The sequence below is a fragment of the Macrotis lagotis genome, chromosome 1, assembly GCF_037893015.1.
Source record: "Macrotis lagotis isolate mMagLag1 chromosome 1, bilby.v1.9.chrom.fasta, whole genome shotgun sequence".
Classification (NCBI taxonomy): domain Eukaryota; kingdom Metazoa; phylum Chordata; class Mammalia; order Peramelemorphia; family Peramelidae; genus Macrotis; species Macrotis lagotis.
The window spans coordinates 373921071-373940209 of record NC_133658.1 but is presented as its reverse complement, the minus strand read 5'-3'; the positions used below and the strand labels follow the sequence as shown (position 1 = coordinate 373940209).

The 19139-nt window shown below is 36.7% G+C and overlaps 1 protein-coding gene across 2 annotated transcripts in view; it reads right to left on the bottom strand.

The window, feature by feature from the left end:
* The window catches only part of GABRP (gamma-aminobutyric acid type A receptor subunit pi), a 43811-nt gene that overhangs the window by 11331 nt on the left and 13341 nt on the right, over positions 1-19139 (bottom strand). The window contains exons 2-7 of one of the 2 annotated variants that reach the window (XM_074212428.1): positions 16483-16638; positions 12820-12913; positions 12221-12339; positions 9156-9223; positions 7193-7410; positions 5695-5777 (exon numbers count right to left, since the gene is read on the bottom strand). In XM_074212428.1, the coding sequence (XP_074068529.1) occupies positions 5695-5777; positions 7193-7410; positions 9156-9223; positions 12221-12339; positions 12820-12872 (541 nt within the window). In that variant the 5' untranslated portion in view covers positions 12873-12913; positions 16483-16638. The remainder of the gene's footprint in view (positions 1-5694; positions 5778-7192; positions 7411-9155; positions 9224-12220; positions 12340-12819; positions 12914-16482; positions 16639-19139) is intronic. The other variant, XM_074212427.1, reaches the window with a different exon arrangement.

The window sequence follows — 19139 nt, the reverse complement described above, 5'->3', positions numbered from 1 at the left end:
TTGAAATACTATGTACAATTTTAACTGATGCATCTCAAGATGCATCTCAGTTGAACTGAGAGTCCAAAGAAATGGACTAAGTTTTTATTTTTATTTATTTTATTTATTTTTTTAATTTTTTGCAAGGCAATGGGGTTAAGTGGCTTGCCCAAGGCCACATAGCTAGGCAATTATTAAGTGTCTGAGGCTGAATTTGAACTCAGGTACTCCTGACTCCAAGGCCAGTGCCCTATCCACTGCACCACCTAGCCGCCCCTGGACTAAGTTTTTAATGAGAATAAACTAAATGTGATTAGATTTTTTTTTTTAGTTTACAAAGCAATATGCAAAATTATAGAGAGTTTGGGTAGGGTGAACATCTATCTATAAGAAACAATTGTTTCTGTAACTGCTATTTCTAGGTTGTCTTTGAGAACTAAGCAATCTGGGTCAACTCACCTAGGGAGATTTAAAAAGCAAAAACATAAACAAAATTTTTAAAAAAGGTCAGAGGGATTAACCTAATTAAAACTAATATAAGCAAAAGTCCTGACAGGTCTCAGAATAGTAATTTTTGAAAGATTTAGTTTAAAAGAGAAAATGGAATGGAGACAAAGATAGGGAACTCAATAAAGATTGGGACCCAGATAAAGACCAGGAACCTGGTAGAAGATTTCAAGAATTTTTGTTCAACAATGTATGGAATTTTTGTCAAAAAGGGCAGATCTGTAGATAGAAAGACCTGAGCTTTATTCTTAACTTTTATTACTTCCTTCTAGTTGCTCTATACTCTATCAAAACAATCTATACTTTGTTTCCTAAATATATCATATAACTTTCTGCTTTAATATCATTGCTTATACTATTCCCAATGCCTGTAATACGCTGCCTTTTTCCTTATATCTCACAAAGCAAATTGCTACATAATTCCCCAGTTCATTTTTCGTGTATTGTTGTATAACAATTATTTGTAAATTCCTAAAAGGCAAGGATCATGGGTTATCTAAACTTTATATCTTTCTTAGAGTTTAACAAATTGCCTTGAACATAACAGATACTTAATATTTATTGAATGAATGAATGAGTGAATCAAACAGATTCCAGAAAGCAGAGACTGTATCTTGATTATATTTTTGTCTACACCATTACCTAGCACAGTATTTTTCATTTATTTAATTGCTTAAAAATGGTGATTTCATCCATTAAGATACTTTTGCCATAAAACACCCCTGCTTTGCCTTAGTAGTCATTTTCATGAATTCCTAAAGCCAGAAAAAATTCTGGTGACTGAGTAGCCAGATTTTTCAGGTTAAATATCTAAGAAACTTGCTAGATTGTATCCTTGGTTCAGACACAGAAGCTACAATCATTTCTAGTGTGATGGGACTTTCTGCAGTTTTCCCTAGCACATCCTTTGTCAATTCTAGGGCCACCTTCATATCAGGTTGCAATATTGAATGGGAATTAACATAGCAAATATTAATAAATGGTTATTGAATTGTGTTCACTAAATCCTACAGGACTAGGACTGGTAGTGGAGAAGAGGGTTGAAAATTGAAGGAATAAAGATGGAATAGGCAAAAGCAGTGCCTCCCAGTTTTGCTCACAATAGCTCCATTAAAAATCCAAAAGAGTGCCAGACAGTTGTGAAATCTAAGGAGTAGATTAATCCAAAAAGTGGGTCATTTTTCTAAGCTACATCAGGCAAAGGAGATGGATAGAAATCTGGAGGCACTGGCAATGGGTCCCAGCATACTATGTGTGTTGTTTGGATCTTTCCAACCCAGGAATTGGCCTGCACTGTGAGGCTGTGAAGACTATTGATATACCAAAGGCTGACCCAGGCAGGCAGCTCTCTAAGAAGTAAGAACATGAGCATAAATGACAGCTCTGTTACTTTGACCCTAGGACTAAATCATAGACCCAGTGTGGACTGGTGAGGGAAACTGAGTATAAGGACATCAAAAACAGCTGAGAACTGGGGCAAGAGAAGTAGCACACCCAAGCAGTAGCAAGAAAGGGAACAGAAGTGAGTAGCAGTTGTATGATTCTAACCCTGGGAGTAGTCTTGGTTTCAACCTATGTGTTAGGTAGAGGTCTGCAACAAATTAACAAAGGCAGGAGGCTAAGACCAAGGAGTGAACTGGCATTTCTATAAGCATACAGTCTTTTAGGTAGCTGAAAGTTTACCATAAGTCCAATCTGGCAAGCCTTTAATAGCATCACCCAGAACCAAACTGATGTCAAGAACTTGCAAGACTCAGATCAGATTTCACCTTGTATCAAACCACTTTGGGTTCACTAAAATTTTATTGGACCTTAGTTAGAACCACTTGTGAGATGCTTGAAGAATACAGCATCCATTATCTAGAGACAGCAGCCGCAGGACCCCAGAGAGTATAAAACAAGACCAAATAAGGCCCAGTCATTTCCTTCCAAAATACACAATCAAGGCCCTAAAAAATGACCAATTTTATTGGAAATAAGATTGGATAAATGAATGAAGAGAACAAAATTCCCATATTAAAGAATTGTGATGGAAAGAGAGAAACACAAGATACAAGCCTATAAAAGAATGACATTAAAACATCTTCAATAAAAACTCCAAAGAAAAACACATTAGACTATATGAACAATAAATACTTAAAATAGCATGTAAAATGAAAAATGTAAATGAAAAAAACTCTGAGTTTCTACCTCACACCCATTAGATGGGCAAAGTTAACAAAAGAGGAAAATAACAAATGCTAGAGAAGCTGTGAGAAAACAGTCACACAAATGCACTGATGGTGAAGTTGTGTATTGGTCAGACTATTCTGGAAAGCAAAACTGGAACTATGTCTCCAAAGTCAATAAACCATGAATACTCTTTGAACCAGTAATACCATTACTAGGCCTATAACCCAGTGATAGAGGAGGAGGAGGAGGAGGAACTGTTCTTTTTATAGTGGCAAACTGGAAACTAAGGAAGATTTAAACACATAAAGAATAGTTAAACAAGTTATGAGTATAATAGAATATTCTAATGCTATAAGAATGATAAGAGGGATGATATCAGTGAATCCTAGAAAGATTTGTATGAATTCTTGCAGAGAGCAGAACAAAAGCAATTTATACAGTAACAAAACTGTAAGAAAATTACTTTTGAAAGATTTAAGAACTTTAGTCAATACAATGAAAAAGAATGAACCTAAAGCATTCTTCTCCTAACTAAGCAGTGATGGATTCAGGGTACAGAATGAGATATATGCATTTTGACATGTGCAATGGGAAATTTGCTTGACTATGAATATTTTCTTTTTGGCTTTGTGCAAGGCAATGGGTTTAAGTGACTTGCCTAATGTTACATAGCTAGGTAATTATTAAGTGTCAGGCTGGATTTGAACTCCTGACTCCAGGATCAGTGCTCTATTTACTACAACACCTAGTTGCCTCCAGACTATGAATGTTTCTTACAAGGTTTTGTTTTTATTTTTATATTCTTTTTCAGTGATAGAGAGGAGAAAGAATATGGATTTTTTTTCCATAAAAAAGAAAACTTAATTTTAAAACAGACTCAGTAATGCATTATTGGTAGAGTTATAAATTGGTCCAGCCATTCTGGAAAGCATTTTGGAACTATGTTTCAAAGTCATTAGACTCTGTATAGCCATTGACCAAGGATTCCATTTTTAGGATTATAACCCTAAGAGATCAATAAGAGGAAAATTAGACTCATATGTACAAAATTATTTTAGCAGTAATTTCTAAAAAAAAAAGCAACAACTAGAGATTAAGGGGTTACTATCAAATAGGGAATGTCTGAACAAATTATGGCATACCAGTGTAATGGTATACTACTGTACTACAAGAAATGATGAAAGTATCAGTTTCAAAGAAATCTGGAAAGACCTATATGAAATGATGCAAAGTGAAGTGAGTAGAACCAGGAGAAAATTTTAAATCATCATGACACTGAAAAAAACCCAAACCAAATAATTTTGAAAGATTTAAGAACTCTTTATGGATGCAATGTTCAATCACAGCATAAGAGGACCAATGATGTGGCAGGCTGCCCATTTCCTGACAGTCAGGTGACAGACTCTAGATGCAAAATGAGGTAAATCCTTTTTAGATATGGGCAATGTGGGGACTATTACAGGGGATCATCTTTTAATTTTCAGTGAGTAAGTGGGAGTTGGAAAGGAAAGAAAATAGATTTTTCTTAATTGAAAAACATAAAATAATTAAATTGTTTAATTATAAAAACAAATAAAAGGAAATTCTGGCATACACAGAAATGTGGACTTATGGCAACTAATGGATTATAAATGGAAAAAATATAATAACAATAGCTAATATTTGTGTTGGGCTTTGAGATTTGTAAAGCATTGAGGGAAGCTAGGTGGCACACTGGATAAAGAACTTGCCCTGGAGTGAGGAGGACTTGAGTTCAAATTTGGCCTCAGACACTTAATAATTACCTAGCTGTGTGACCTTGGGCAAGTCATTTAACCCCATTGCCTTACAAAAAAAAGATTTTTTAAAGCTTTTTCACATATCTAATTTGATCTTCACAATAACTGGGAGAGGGTGATACTTCAGATATTATGTTTGCATTTACAGGCAACATACTGTCTTGTACAAGGTCATATAGTTGTGAAGTATTATAAGTAGAATTTGAATAGTTCTTTACAAATCTAATTTTTTCCCATTATACTACACTGAAGGAATGGATAAATTCATTAAAACTGGTTAAATAAATAAATAGATTAGTAAATAAAGACAACTGTTATACTATCAATGTCTATTGGAAAGCCACTTGTTAAACCTTTACTAGCACACCACTACAAAAGCCTTTACAGAAACTCTTCTTCCTCCTCCTGATGAAGATGATGATGATAAAGCTGACTTTTACAAGAAAATTAAGATTTGCAAAGTGTTCTGTAAATATATCATATTATCAGTTCAGTAGAAGCAATCATGTAGGGGCAGTGGATAGAATACTGAGCCTGCAGTCAGGAAGAACTGAGTTCAAATCCAGTCTCAGACACTCACTAGATGTATGACTCTAGTCAAGTCACTTAACTCTGTTTACCTCAGTTGTCTCATCTGTAAAATGAGGATAATAATAGAACCTACCTTCCAGGATAGTAGCAAGGATCAAATGATAATTCTGAAGCACTTAGTCCAGTATCCAGGTCATAGTGAATGCTAAGTAAATGTCAGTCATTATTATTCTGTTTGCTACCCCCTCAGAATTTTGTTTTATTTTCACTCCATTCTAATTCATTTTAACCTCCTTTAATCTCACTCATTTTTTTCTCACTTTATTTCTTTTCTTCTCTAGCTGACCCTGTCTTATAGTTTCTTATTTTAAAAGTACCAAGGTTCTGCAAAAAAGTAAAGCAGTAAAGATTACTAGTAGTCTGCCACAGGAAAGTAACTGCATTAAAAATCATTTTCTTTGACTATATGGACCAATATTATCTCAAAACAACTTGGTACCAATACATAATTGTGCTCCAAAGAAGGTCTAGCAGTGAAAGATTTTTTTCTTTCTTTTGTGGTACATACCCAAATCTCTTGATGAAAGCAGTCAAAGGGGCTCTTGTCATCCTGGATTAATATCAAGAGCAGACACTATATACAGTTGATGTTCTTTTTTTTGCTATTAAACAGATTTAAAGTCAGCCATGAAAATCATCTCTAGGGCCCGCAGGATATTATACTCACAGCTCTCCAGCTGTAACTTGCACGTCTGTGTGTCCATGGGATATTTAGATAGGTCCATGTTACATGCAACAGTAGTAGTAATTCTGGGGGAAAAAAGAGCCCGAGTTTCAGAAAGCATGTCCTAAGAGGATGCCTTATAAAGAATGTTTTCTCTTCCAGTAGTGAGACCCTGAGGACTTTTAGCTTGATTCTTGAAGTGAACATGTGGTTTGGACCCTGCCTTGCAAGAACCACTAGGGTTTTGGGTGACAAATGACATTTCAATGCCTCTGCTTGAAGTTTAGATACTGTTAAAGGAGCATCAAGAGAAAGAGGTCCCAATAGGGGGATGTTGAAGTGTTTCTAATTTAGAAGCAAAGCATTTACTAATATCTTCCATTTATATAATGGTTTAAAGTTTTTCAAGGCATTTCTCTATCCGCTGTGGTAGTAAGGAAAATGATCATTACTTCTATTTGACAGATGAGGAGACTAAGACTCAGAGAGGTTAGTTCAGTCATTTTTCAGTCATTTCTGACTCTTCATGATTCTGTCTGTTTTTTGGGGGGGGGTAAGGGGGCAGAGATAATTAAATGATTTACCTTCTCCAGCTATAGATGAGGAAATTGAGACAAATAGGGTTAAGTGACCTGCCCAAGGTCACACAGCTAGTAAGTGTCTGGCACCAGATTTGAATTCAGAAAGAAGAGTCTTCTTGATTTCAGACTTGGCTCTATATCCACTGGGCCACCTAGCTGCTCTCTGAGAGGCTAAGGAAATTTACTTAAGGTCACAGAGCTGGTTTGTGGCAGAGTTAGGACAAAAGCCCAGGTATTGTAAGTCCCAAACCATGTTCCTTCCACTGGACTATATTGCATCACTAAAAGTGATTGCAAAGTGAGTTAGACATCTTGGGCTGTAAGACCCGAGTCTTCCAATTATTATAGTTTATATAATTTAACATGTTTAAATTTCAATATAGGGTAAGAACTCAGTGGAATGTTATAAATTTTTACCCCTTCTCCTTTTTGTCCTATTTCTGCAGGAAAGAAGGAAATGGAGAGAATAGAAATTCAGTAGTTTCTTTGTTCTCTGCAATATATGTTAGTCTAGTACTCCCTATGAAATTCTAGTTTTAATGTCTCCCTTCTAGAGTTTGAACTCAGTTGCAAGGAGGTCTGTTTTCTGTCTTACTTTTCCATAAAATCTAGACTAGGTTCTATTTTCATTATTTAAAAAACCCTTGCATAACCCTGTGATTGTTGCTTAATTTACCTGAGCCTTAGACCTATAGGAACCTTTATATTTTGGTAAACTTAAATTACATGGAATGGTTCAATTGCTGTAGGGGAACAAAGACATAAACAGTGATTGACAAGGAAAGTGACATCTACTTAGAGAACAATAGAGTTCTAGAAGACTGATTTATCTTTAAATTTTCTGGGAAAACAGCTAAGCTTGCATTGGTCCTTGAAACATTGGTTGTCACCAGTTTGTTTATAACTAAAAACAGATCTACCTGAGAGCATACAAGACAGTGCCATTGGAGAATAAACGAATCAGTCGGTTCCCCACAGTGACTTCGTGTAGAAAAGACTTTTTGGATTCCACAATGTAGGTATCAGGAACCCAGAGAAACTCAACAAGGCGAGCATCCAGAGTAAAGCTCTTGTTGCCTTCAAACACCAGCCTCTGATCAGTCCATCGCTGCCTCAGGTAGATGGTTGCAGTATAGTCCTAAGGAGACAGTTTTTGTGGAGGTGAGGATAGGTGGATTATTGTCTGGGCTGAGATTTGGGAAGGTGGGAAGAGAGAACTGGGGTGAAACTTTTGGAGGGGCATGTGTGGATTGGGTTTGGGAGGGTAGGAGGACAGAGTAGGGGGACTAATGGAGAGGTGAGTGGGATGGAGAAAGAGAGGGTTGGGGAAGAAAAGTTAATGGATATACTGAGAGAAAATAGTGAGTAAAAATATAATGAAGGGAAATTCACAAATAGTAATTATAACTTTGAATGTCAATGGGGTGTTTATAGTAGCTCTTTTTGTGGTGGCAAAGAACTAGAAATTGCAGGGATCATCATTAGTTGGGGGAATAGCTTTACAAATTGTGGTGTAATATTGTGTTATAAGAAATGATGAACTTAAAGATCTTAGAAAAGCATGGAAGGACTTGCATAAAGTGGTGAAGATCAAAGTAAGCAGAACCAAGAGATTACTGTATACAGTAATAGCAATACTATTTTTAAAAGGACTTTGAGTGACCAAATCATTTTGACTATTAAGTAAATACACAAATTAAAAATAAAGGACATATCAAGAAAAAAAAGAATGGAACCTGGTTAGTAAACTTAGAGGAAAATTTCAACTTCTTATACATTGCCCTAAAGTTAAACTTAAAGGAAAGCACAAGAGAGACAGTTATCAATAAAGTTGTTCAAGAGCCCTGGTTGTAGCAGCCAGTGTCAACAAGAGATCAAACTGACCCTATTTATTTTGTGTAGTAATTTGAAGAGGTAAGAAAAAAAAACCTTTTTATTCATAATATGCAGTTACTTTTAACTTGTCCTTTGAATAAAACTTTTATTTTCATATAGTCTATCGCTAAGGTCTTTTTGAATATAAACACCAAGTACTAAGTTTGCTGATAGGCTAGATGCTTGAAATGCTATAGGGACCTCTCAAGGATACTAGTCTACAAGTGATTAGCACATAATTATACATGTATAACATATTTGATTGCCCTCTGTCAGGAGGAGAGGGAAGGGAAGGGAGGGAAGGGAAGGGAAGGGAAGGGAAGGGAAGGGAAGGGAAGGGAAGGGAAGGGAAGGGAAGGGAAGGGAAGGGAAGAAAATTGTGAAATTCAAAATCTTACCAAAATGATTGTTGGAAACTATCTTTGTATGTTCTTGGAAAAAATAATTTTAAAAAAGAATAGCACATTAAGGTTTATAGGATGCTTTCCTCACTACAACCCGTGATTTGGTAGCATCAGTATAGTTAGCATAATTTTCCAGACGAGAAAGGGAATCTCAGAGAGGTTTCCCAGAATTGTCAAAGGAAAAGATTTGAAGTCCATTCTCTTGATTCCAAGTCCATCACTTTTTCCAATATACCACTGTAATTTTTAAAGTTATTTATCCTCAATTATATGACTATTGAAAGATATTAGTTATAAAAAAAATTTACCCAATTTTCCCCACTCTCAGGGATTATATGGTATTAAGTCTTCCCCAATGTATTTCCCCCCACCTGCAATTTTCTCTATTTTAAAATACTCACGTTTTTATGTTTTGAGTCTTTGAAGTCTTACCTTCTTTTCCCTTTCTCAAATTCTGCTTTGTAAAGTATCTTTGATTCTCTTGGATCTCTTGACATAGCCTCCAGTTTAAACTAAGTTTAGGGCTTGCTGTTTAAAGCTTTTTGTATTACTGAACATGGGAAAAAAGTCAATCTGTTTTGGCAAAGGAGAGAAAAGCACTCACCATGTTACTTTCTGAAATGCTAGATATACTGGCAATGTCTAGTGTCAATGCTATTTCAACAGGCTCCCCTGGGAAAGAAGAAAGAGATAGATGAGGATGATATGGGGACCAAAGTGTGAGGTTTTTTTGGTTTGTTTTTTGTCAATATATGAGTATCTGTTGTTTAAAGACCAAAGGATAATGAATGACTATATCTATGATTTCACTGACAGAGGTAAACTGGCCTCTATCACTGCTTATTGTTACCTTTACAACTTATGACCCTAGAGAGCTACCTGGGGTATTGAGGACTTAAAAGATCCAGGGTCATCCGAAGGAGTATGCTTGAACCCATATCTACCGCACTTCTAGGTCTGCTTTCTGTGATGAGGCATCTGTAATATCTTAGTAGAAAGGGTTTGTACAGAAGAGGGTCTCCATATCATACATTGCCAGATTGATAGTCTCCAAAGTGGAGACTTTGGAAGAAGAATTACCAAATGCTTCACAAATCTTGGTTGATCCTGACAACAACCCTGTGTTATTATCCCCATTGAATTGGCGAGGAAACTGAGGCAAACAGTTTAAATGATTTGTCCAAGGTCATACAACTAGAATGTGTTTGAGGCTGGAGTTGAACTCAGGCCTTCCTGATTCCAGGACTAATATTTTTGTCCACCCAGCTGCTTCATTTGGCAATGTGCTAGGCACTATGTTAAAGACCAGGGATACATAAATAGCCAGACAGTTCCTGTCACATTCTATCCACTTTGATATCTAGCTGCCCCCAATAAACCCAGAAGGACCTTGGTTTGACCCTGAGAGTATGTATGATCAACCAGGGAGAATGGGGAAAATGGACCACATTCCCTTTACCCCAACATAGACAATCATAGACACATCTCCAAGACAATGCTAACACACTCTAACTTCATCTCTTCCTATCACTGGCTCACTCAAGCTATATGCACCTTGAATCTCAGGGGTTTATTGTCTAGAGTCTAGATACTAGACAACAAAGTGATGGAGAAAATATTAAAAAATGAAGAATAGACTTAAAAGTGTGCTGTGCATAATTCCCCCTTCTTCCCCTCCCTCCCATAAGGTTGTTAAACATTTGTCACCACACCTCTAGTTTTAGCCTACCTCAACTCAGATGGTGAACAGAAAAATTCCTTAAACATCTACACACCCTACACTCTACTCTTCCATTACTTCAGGAACTTCTCAGCTGGAGGCTCTTCCCAGGAGCAGTGGACAATGAGTAAGTCCCCACACCCCTTTTGGTTTTTTAAAAGTTTTTAATTGAAAAGGGTGAGCATCCCAGGATGAATAGGAATGTATGAGTTGTGAATGCATTATCTTTCCCATTAAGCATATCCTTTTTTTTTTTGGCAAGGCAATGGGGTTAAGTGGCTTGCCCAAGGCCACACAGCTAGGTAATTATTAACTGTCTGAAGCTGGATTTGAACTCAGGTATTCCTGATTCCAGGGCCAGTGCTCTATCCACTGTGCCACCTAGCTGCCCCATATCCTTCTTTTTAATAGATTATTACCAATGATTACAGCAGTGTATTAAATTGGGGAAAGTAAGAGAGAAGGAAGAAAATCTTTACTTTGCAACAATCTCTTGAACAACTTGTTAAGTGTTAAACAGGCAAAGCATTCTGATTATTAATAAAAATAATACTAGCTATAGTGCTTTAAAGTTTTCAAATGTTACATATGTTTAATTCACTTGATCCTTACCAAAAAAACCTTTGAGGTAGGTGCTGTTATGATCATTCCCATTTTATAGATGAGGAAAATGAGAAAGATTTGCCCAGGATCACAAAGCTAGTATGTGATGCAAGAATTGAGACTTCAGATCTTTCTGACTCCAGATCTATTCTTCATTCATCATGCCCAGCTTGTTGCTGGTGTTTCAGAAAACTGAGCAATAAATTTTTATATAGAACATTTGGAAATAAAACTTCACTTCTAATGAGGTTGAGGATAATTGAGTATTAATCTCTAGGAAAGGAAATTTTGTATATGTCAGAATGCCAGCAGATGGGAGTGGGGTGAGACTTCCAGAAGCATTCCTATCCCCTGAAAATACAGATCATGGATGAAAATCCTTGGGATCTGCAGGTTTGCTGTGTTTTGGAGTGAGTTTCTAAACAACTGATAGTTTCTTTTGTTCTCCCTCCCTCTCCCCCCTTCAGTAATAAAACTAAACTCTGCCACCAGAGGGCAGCTTCCTCCTAGGAAATTTTGGCCAAGGCAAAAATGGAAGGAGATATTCACACAATGCTTGCCAGAAAAGCTTGAGCTTTCACATTATTTGTGACATTTGGGGGATTTAGGGATGCCATCTACCTGGATGGGATGTGCTAAGTGTGTGTGTACCAATAAGGACTGAAGTTAGAAGTTAGAAACTTTCTTCCCTAGATTCCATTCCAGAATAATGATAGATCTGATTTTTAAAATTCTGAATATGTGACCATGAAATATGAAACATTTCCTAATTTTATAGATGCATGAAGAGGTAAATTTGTATATCCAAGGTCATATGAAAATTATTGATGGTGTTCTCATTCTTCCACTTTTCCATTCTTTTCCCCCTTTTGTATTGTTTAAAGTAAAATTAAAAAGAGTCTACATTGTCTTCCCTCTGTGTACTGTATTTTTTATTTTTTATTAATATTGAAAAATATGGACTTTTTCTATAAAACTCTTTAAAATGAGCTTTGAAATATCTTGGGTAAATGTACTCTTTCTTTCTGCCCCAGAATCCTCTCTTGCCTGTCCTTCATGTTACTTACCTCTGTTCTCATTTTTATACTAATCCTTCCAAGAATTGAAAATTCTAATATCATTTATGAGTTGGTATAGGATAATTTATGAATTGGTATAGGTTTGCTTTAGTCTTTACCCCTACATAGGTGAATTTTAAAATTATGATCCATCAGTCATATCTAAATAGTTGACTGTAAATTGTGTGCATATGCCCTATTTTTATTTTATCTAGCTAACTTTTATTTGGACTACTAAAATTTAAAAATTTAAATGCATAGGAAAAAAAGAAAAATATGATAACATACCACCAAAATTGGGTCTGAGAAACTTGTTATATCCTGCAGTGAGATTCTCAAAGCCAGGCAATGAGAGTTTATCATTCCTGTTGGTCTCGATATTAGATTGATTTCCCTGAATGCATATTCTGGAACAAAAAGCAAGTTTTGTTACTTTATTTGTATGTGTTTGTGTGTGTGTGTGTGTCTGTGTGTGTGTGTATGAGAGAGAGAGAGAGAGAGAGAGAAAGAGAGAGAGAGAGAAGTGGGAAGAAGGGAAGAAGAGATAGACAGATAGCAATAATTTCCAGATGTCCTTTAAAGCTAAGTGACAATCAATCAATCTCATCATTCAATTTCACTGTGAATATATGCCATAGATAAATGTACCTCCAGTATCACTGGTGTAACTCAGTTCATATTCAAAAGCCTTGAGTGTTTTCCTACTAGAAAGGAATGTTGAGAGAAGGTAAAATCTGGTACTTATAGAAATGAATGCTTTGTTTGACCTTTGTTTTTTTGATGAAACAGAGAGAGAGAGCTCCCAAGTTCTGGTGCCTTGCCTACTATTTAAAATTCATTAGCATAAACCATTTTTGACTAGGTGGTTTTGTGGTAGTTCAGTTTACCTTGTGGTTAAGAAAGAGAAGCACACAAAGATCCAATAAGAGCCGTAATACATGTTGGGAACCTTGTCTCACAGAAGGCAGAAATATGAATCACCTGTGAAGTCAAAAAGGATATTATGAGGGCAATGAAAATTTGAGGGGGATATACACATTTCACTCTCTCCAGTGTTTTGAAGGAAGGGTGATTTTGTGAGGACAGCAATAAGCCACACACTCAGCCTGAGAGATTTTTTTAGTCAGGGGATGGACCAACCAGACTATAATGTCTCTTCCAATTCTATAATTTTATTTAAGAGCATCCTTTTCCCCAAAGATCATGTTCAGTGAAAGTTTCTTAGGAATTGTGCTTTTTTTTAAAATTTATTTTTATTTAAATTTTTTTCCAGTTACATGCAAAGATAGTTTTCAACAAGCATCCTTTTGTAAGCTTTTGGTTTTCACATTTTTCTATCCCCTTCTCTTCCTTACCCCTTCCTCCCTATGGCAGGGACCAATGTGATATAGATTTCATTTTAATCATATGTCCATATTAGTAATGTTGTATAAGAAGAATGAAAAGGGAGAAAAAACCACGAAGGAGAAAGAAAAATATAAAATAAGTTTGAAAAAGTGAACATAGTATTTAGATGCCAAAGGTTCGGGTTTTTTTCTGGATGTAGATGACATTTTCTATAAATGGTCTCTCAGGATTGGCCTTGATCACTGAAATGTCAAGAGGAGCTGCATCCATTATAGTTGATCATCTAGAAATTGTGCTTTTTTAAAAGGATTACCATAAAAATCTGCCATAAACAAAGTCTGAGACGTTATTACTATAATATGATTTTTCTATTGATCACTGTCTGCCAAAACTCTTTGTTGAGTGAGATATGTTGTTCCAGGTGAACCAGAATAAGTTTTGCAATGGACTTCAGTGATTTTGCTAGAAGGGAAATCATATTAAGGCATCAGCTTGGATCCAAATCTAGTTCATGCCCATTGTCTAATCTTATATCAAAAGTTTTATTCCTGCTGGACAAAGGCAATGGGTAATCATGTGGGGCTTCAGTTGTGGTTTGGTCCCATATCAGACCTATGGGTTCTTATCTGGTACAGACACCCATTTGGAATTGGGTGTGTGCATATGCACTTGTGAGCTCAGAGGACTGTAAGACAAGTAGGGCCCAGGGGGCCTTGACTTCATGAGTTTAGGAATGGATGTCAAAAACTGTTCTAAGAAAACAAATCACAAAGATGATTCTTAGATAACATATTTTTGACAGTAGAAGGGAGATTCTCAAGTGTGGGTTTCTAGGGTCCCAGTATCCTGGAAACTCTGGTGAGAATAGTGGTCTGAATGACAGATTGTTACTTGATGTCTCTGTGTGTGTGTGTGTGTGTGTGTGTGTGTGTGTGTGTGTGTGTGTGTGTGTGTGAGAGAGAGAGAGAGAATGAGAGACAGAGACAAAGAGACAGAGAGAAAAAGAGAGAGTGAATGAGAGAGACAGACAGACAGACAGAGAGAGACAGAGAGACAGAGACAGAGGCAGAGACAGAAACAGAGAGAGAGAGATGGGGGTGAGGAGAGGGAGAGAAGTGAGAAGAAGGAAAGGAGAGATGGATAGAGCAGTAACTCCCAAATATCCTTCAGTCTCTCTCGGGATGGAGCCTCTCTGGAGTAGTTAGCTATCCAAGGTCATAGTGAAGATTCAGAATTTCTGAGCCCCATCATCCAGGTTCCCAGAGTAAATTCCAAAATTCTACTTTTTCTCCTTTTACTCCCATTAATCATAAATATGAGAAATATAGTAATCTTTTTGTGTTTTTTGCCCAACTCTTGATTATGTAGTTAACAGACTTTTTTCCTCCTTCCCCCCAAATATTCTCATGAAGATTTCCTTCCTTCCTCATCATCCTAGATTTTGAATAATATAGTAGATTCCCTGCCACTGGTGACTTCCTGGCTCATGTTACTTCTTTATCTTATCTAGCTTCAGCTCTCTTTTATTTCCCATCACTTGGTGTCTGGATGTCTTTCACTCCCACCTTCATTACTTTTTCCATCATGCCTTTATCAGAGTCAGATAAGTGACATAGTAGAGAGAGAACTCTGAAGTCAGGAAGACCCAAGTTCAAATGCAGCTTCAGATAGTAGCTGTGTTACTCTGGGGAAGTCATACAACTGCTATGAGTCTGTTTATTCAATTGTAAAATGGGAATCATAATAGCCTCATAAGAGTTATTGTGAGGATCAAAGGTGATCTTTATAGGATATATATAATATACTTCCTATAGCTTGGGAAGTACCTGTTAGGTATTTAAATTCCGCCCCCCCTTCCTCTTTTCCATCTCTCACAAACCAGGAATAACCTTCCATTTCCAATTTACAAAGTCACTCACCTCATTCTAAATTTCAAGATTTTCTTCAAATCTTTCCCCTATTAGAAGGCTGACCCAGGGAACTCTAATAGAAAGCAGTCCCTTTATCTTTCCTCTACTGACAACCTTCACCCTTCTTTCCCAGAGTTCTCAAAGATCCACATGTTATTAGCACCAGAAAGGACCTTAAAGGGTGTATAGTTTAATGCCTACTTTTTACTGATGAGGAAAACAGGCCATAAAGGTGAATCAACTTTCTTAAGACCGAGGGTAAGGCAATGGTAGAGTTGGTATCCAAATCCAGGTTTCCTGAGACCTGTACATTTTCTTTCCCCTCATCTGCCTCCTGACTTCACAGTCTTCCCTCCACTTGTGTAAATATAGGTCCATATAGTTGTTGGGGGTAACCAATGAGATCATGAGTGATGAAATGAAGAGTGGGATATGAATGTGGCCTAAAGGTAAAAAGGTATCCCTCAACTCCCTGAACATTTAGAAAAGGAGGAAGGGATCTTAAGATTGTAGATTTCTAGTTGAAAGGGTCCAAAAAACATAGTCTAATACTCTCATTTTATAGATAAGGAAACTAGTCTCAAAAAGGTCAAGTGATTTACACTGAGTCACACAGCTAGTAAGTGTCAATCATCAGAGAGAAATAGAGTCAACTAAGATGTTCAGCACTCTCTTGTCTAGGTTTGGTTTTTTGTGGTCCCCCCCCCCAAAAAAAGAAAAGACAGCTCCCATGGGAAAAGGAGAGATGGTTTCCATCCTCCTTCTTTCCCTCTTCCTAACATAGATACTAAAGGCATCCTAGCCTTTTAAGTCTCCAAGTATGATGAGAGACAGGGGTAAAAAGTTTTCCCAGTTCCAAATTATCTATCAATAGGAACCAACACAAAACTATTCAATAAAATAAATATCAGCTGAGTCTAGATGAGGATGGGGTTAAAAAAGTCTTAGTTCCTCTGTATCGTTGAAAAAATAGAAGATAAAGTATTGAAATTGGTCTAATTCTAATAAAATCCATTCATGTGTAGTCTTAGATTCTGGATTAGATAGTAGTATTTGAAATGCTCCTGATCTCTGAAAAAGCAGGAAATGAGCTAGAAAGATTTGGGATCAGGAGCTCTGAGTGATCTAGTTCGAGCATTGTATGACCTCAGGCAGCCTATTTCACCTCTCCTGACCTTAGTTTCATTTTCTGTAAAAAGAGGGTTGGGGGTGGGTGGGGAATGGGGAAGACCAGATTTCTTCTAGATTTAACATTCTGTTTTCCTAAACATAGTTGGCAGTTGTTTCACTTACCAAAAAGCTGCAAGGAAGTTCCTTTCAGGGCAGGTTCATTGGCCTCTAGGTGGCACACAAAGGCACTTTGTGGACTTCCTGGGACCCCACAACCCTCTTCATTTTCAAAGACTCTTCAGATTTCCACTACCCAGATATTCCTTCCAGAATGGACACCTGTATAGGAGACCTATTAAACTCCTGTGCTTTGCTAGGGTGGAAGTGGAGACAGGTTTGAATCTCTGATTGCTCCTTCCTTAGAAGAAGAGTGGGTGGAGTTATGAGAGGTTCCTCCTTATCTAAGGTACCTGCTCACCTTAAACTACACCAATGAGAATCCAGGGGAATGACTTGTGGCTTGGATTTAAGCCAATTTTTACTAGAACCAATCAAGGAAAGAAGTCAAGTACCAATAGAACAGAGTAGCACCAGCAAACACTGAATAATGGTTTTGAAGGAGAAAGCAGACCATTCCACCACAAAGGTTCTTTAGGGAGAAAGAGCAGAAGAAACTGGTTTTTTGATCCCAGAACAGTAAATTGGTGGGAAAGAATACTAGACAAAAACCAAGAAACCCAGATTCTAGCCAAACCTGTTGGAAATCCCCTATCAGAGTGATCTTGGGCAGATATCTTGACTTCACTCAACTTCCCTTTCCTCCTCCCTAAAATGAGGGACTTGGACTCAATGTTTCATATGACATCCTTTGTACCACTTCAGTTCATAGGTCAACAGGGAACCTAAAAAAACCAAGAATTAACTGGTTGCTCTAAGGGCCTTGTGTTCCCTTAGAGAATCCTTGAAGATTTGGTTGAAGAAGAATCAAGGACAGGCACTAAGTGAGAAAGGTTCAGAAAGAAATCTAATCATTAAGGGCCTCTCTCTTAAAAAACATTTTTTTTTAAATTTATGGAATAAAGCAGGCATTTCCATAACATAGCTTAATTTTAAAAAGATGATTGCACATGGAACTATAAATTTATTATGTATAAAGATGATATGTAAATTTCCTTTTTACTTCCCTCTCTGCCCTAAAAATAGCTAACATTATATTTTATATATATATAATATGTATATATAAAATCATTCTATACTTCTATTTAAAAGTTCATTCTATGAATTCAGATAATATCTTCTCTTCATGTTATCTTTGTGGTTAATTTGAATATTTGTAATAATCAAAATTAATTAGTTGCTCAAAGTTGTTCTTAAAATAATATTTACTCTCACTATATACAACATACTCCTGATTCTGCTCACTTCACTCTTCATTATTTTGTACAACTATTCGTATTTTTTGTAAGATCATCGAGTTCATTACTTCTTATAGCCCAATAATATTTCATCACTATCATATACTACAACTTCTTTAGCCATTCCCCAATTGATGTGCATGCAGTAATTCCCATTTCTTTGCCACCACAAATAGAGCTGCTATAAATATTTTAGGACATATAATTTTTTTCTCTTTTCCCACCTAATCATCTTTGGATATAGACCTAGTAATGGTACTGCTGAGTTAAAGGATATAGGCAGTTTAATAACTCTTAGGGTGTAATTTCAGATGGAAAGTTTTTCCTGTACCCACTTCCTCACAAAAGAACTTTCCAATTAATATCCTAAATTATATATTTCTTCTGTCTTGTTGTGTAGAATCTTCAAAAAGTATGAGGTTCTTTAGGTCAGGGATTTTTTGTGATTTTGCATGCCTAGCATCTAAGTAGACAGTAGATACCCAGTAAATTCTTGCTCAGTCAAACTGAATAAATCATAAGAGATGAAAAGGTCTTGTCCAATCCATACCTGAACAGGAATTCTTTCTACAGTATTTCTGGCACCTGATCGATCATTCATTCTCTACTTGAATATCTCAAATGTGGGGGATCTCATTATTTGATGAAACAACCTATTCCACTTTTGGACAGTTCTAATTATTGGGAAAAATTTCTTTCTATTCATTTATAATTGAATTGTCTGCAATTTATTTATAGCATCATAGGATTTGAAGTTAGAAAAGGTCCTGATTTTACAGATCAGAAAAAATCCCAAAAAGTTAAGTGACTTTTCAAGGTTACAGACATAATAAGTATCAGCATCAGAATTCTTGATCCTAGATTTGTTTGTTTTCTATATCCTATTACTCCTTCTGTCCACTAAGGCCAGCAAAACAAGTGTAATCCTCCTTCTAAATATGTTGGTCTTTCAAATACTTAAGGATGTATTTCAGCTTCAATATGTACTTAAAGTATATACTTTCTTTCTTTGTCTGCCAAACCTGTTGGAAATCCCCTATCAGAGTGATCTTGGGCAGATATCTTGACTTCACTCACTAGATGTGAGAGTGGAGACTGGGACTATATATAAAAACTACCAGTTTGCTACCCCTCTATCCTAGAGAAGAAGACAGGGAATGCATGAAGGAGCCAAAGGGTTGGAAAAGCAATCGAGACTTGGTGACTATTTGACCTAGCAGGCTGCTTGACCTTTTACCATACCTATCACAGCTCTGCCTGCACAGATTCAGAAAACACAGTCTGTGCAATTTTCCCAGGGAAGACAGAGTTGGCCTGGGGGTTCAGGTGTGGAGGGGAAGTAAAGGGAGGGTGGAGATTTAGGGGAGCAAAAGAAGGTGGAGTGAAACTCCTCTGGTTACAAGAAACCAAAAGTGTTCTGTCCAC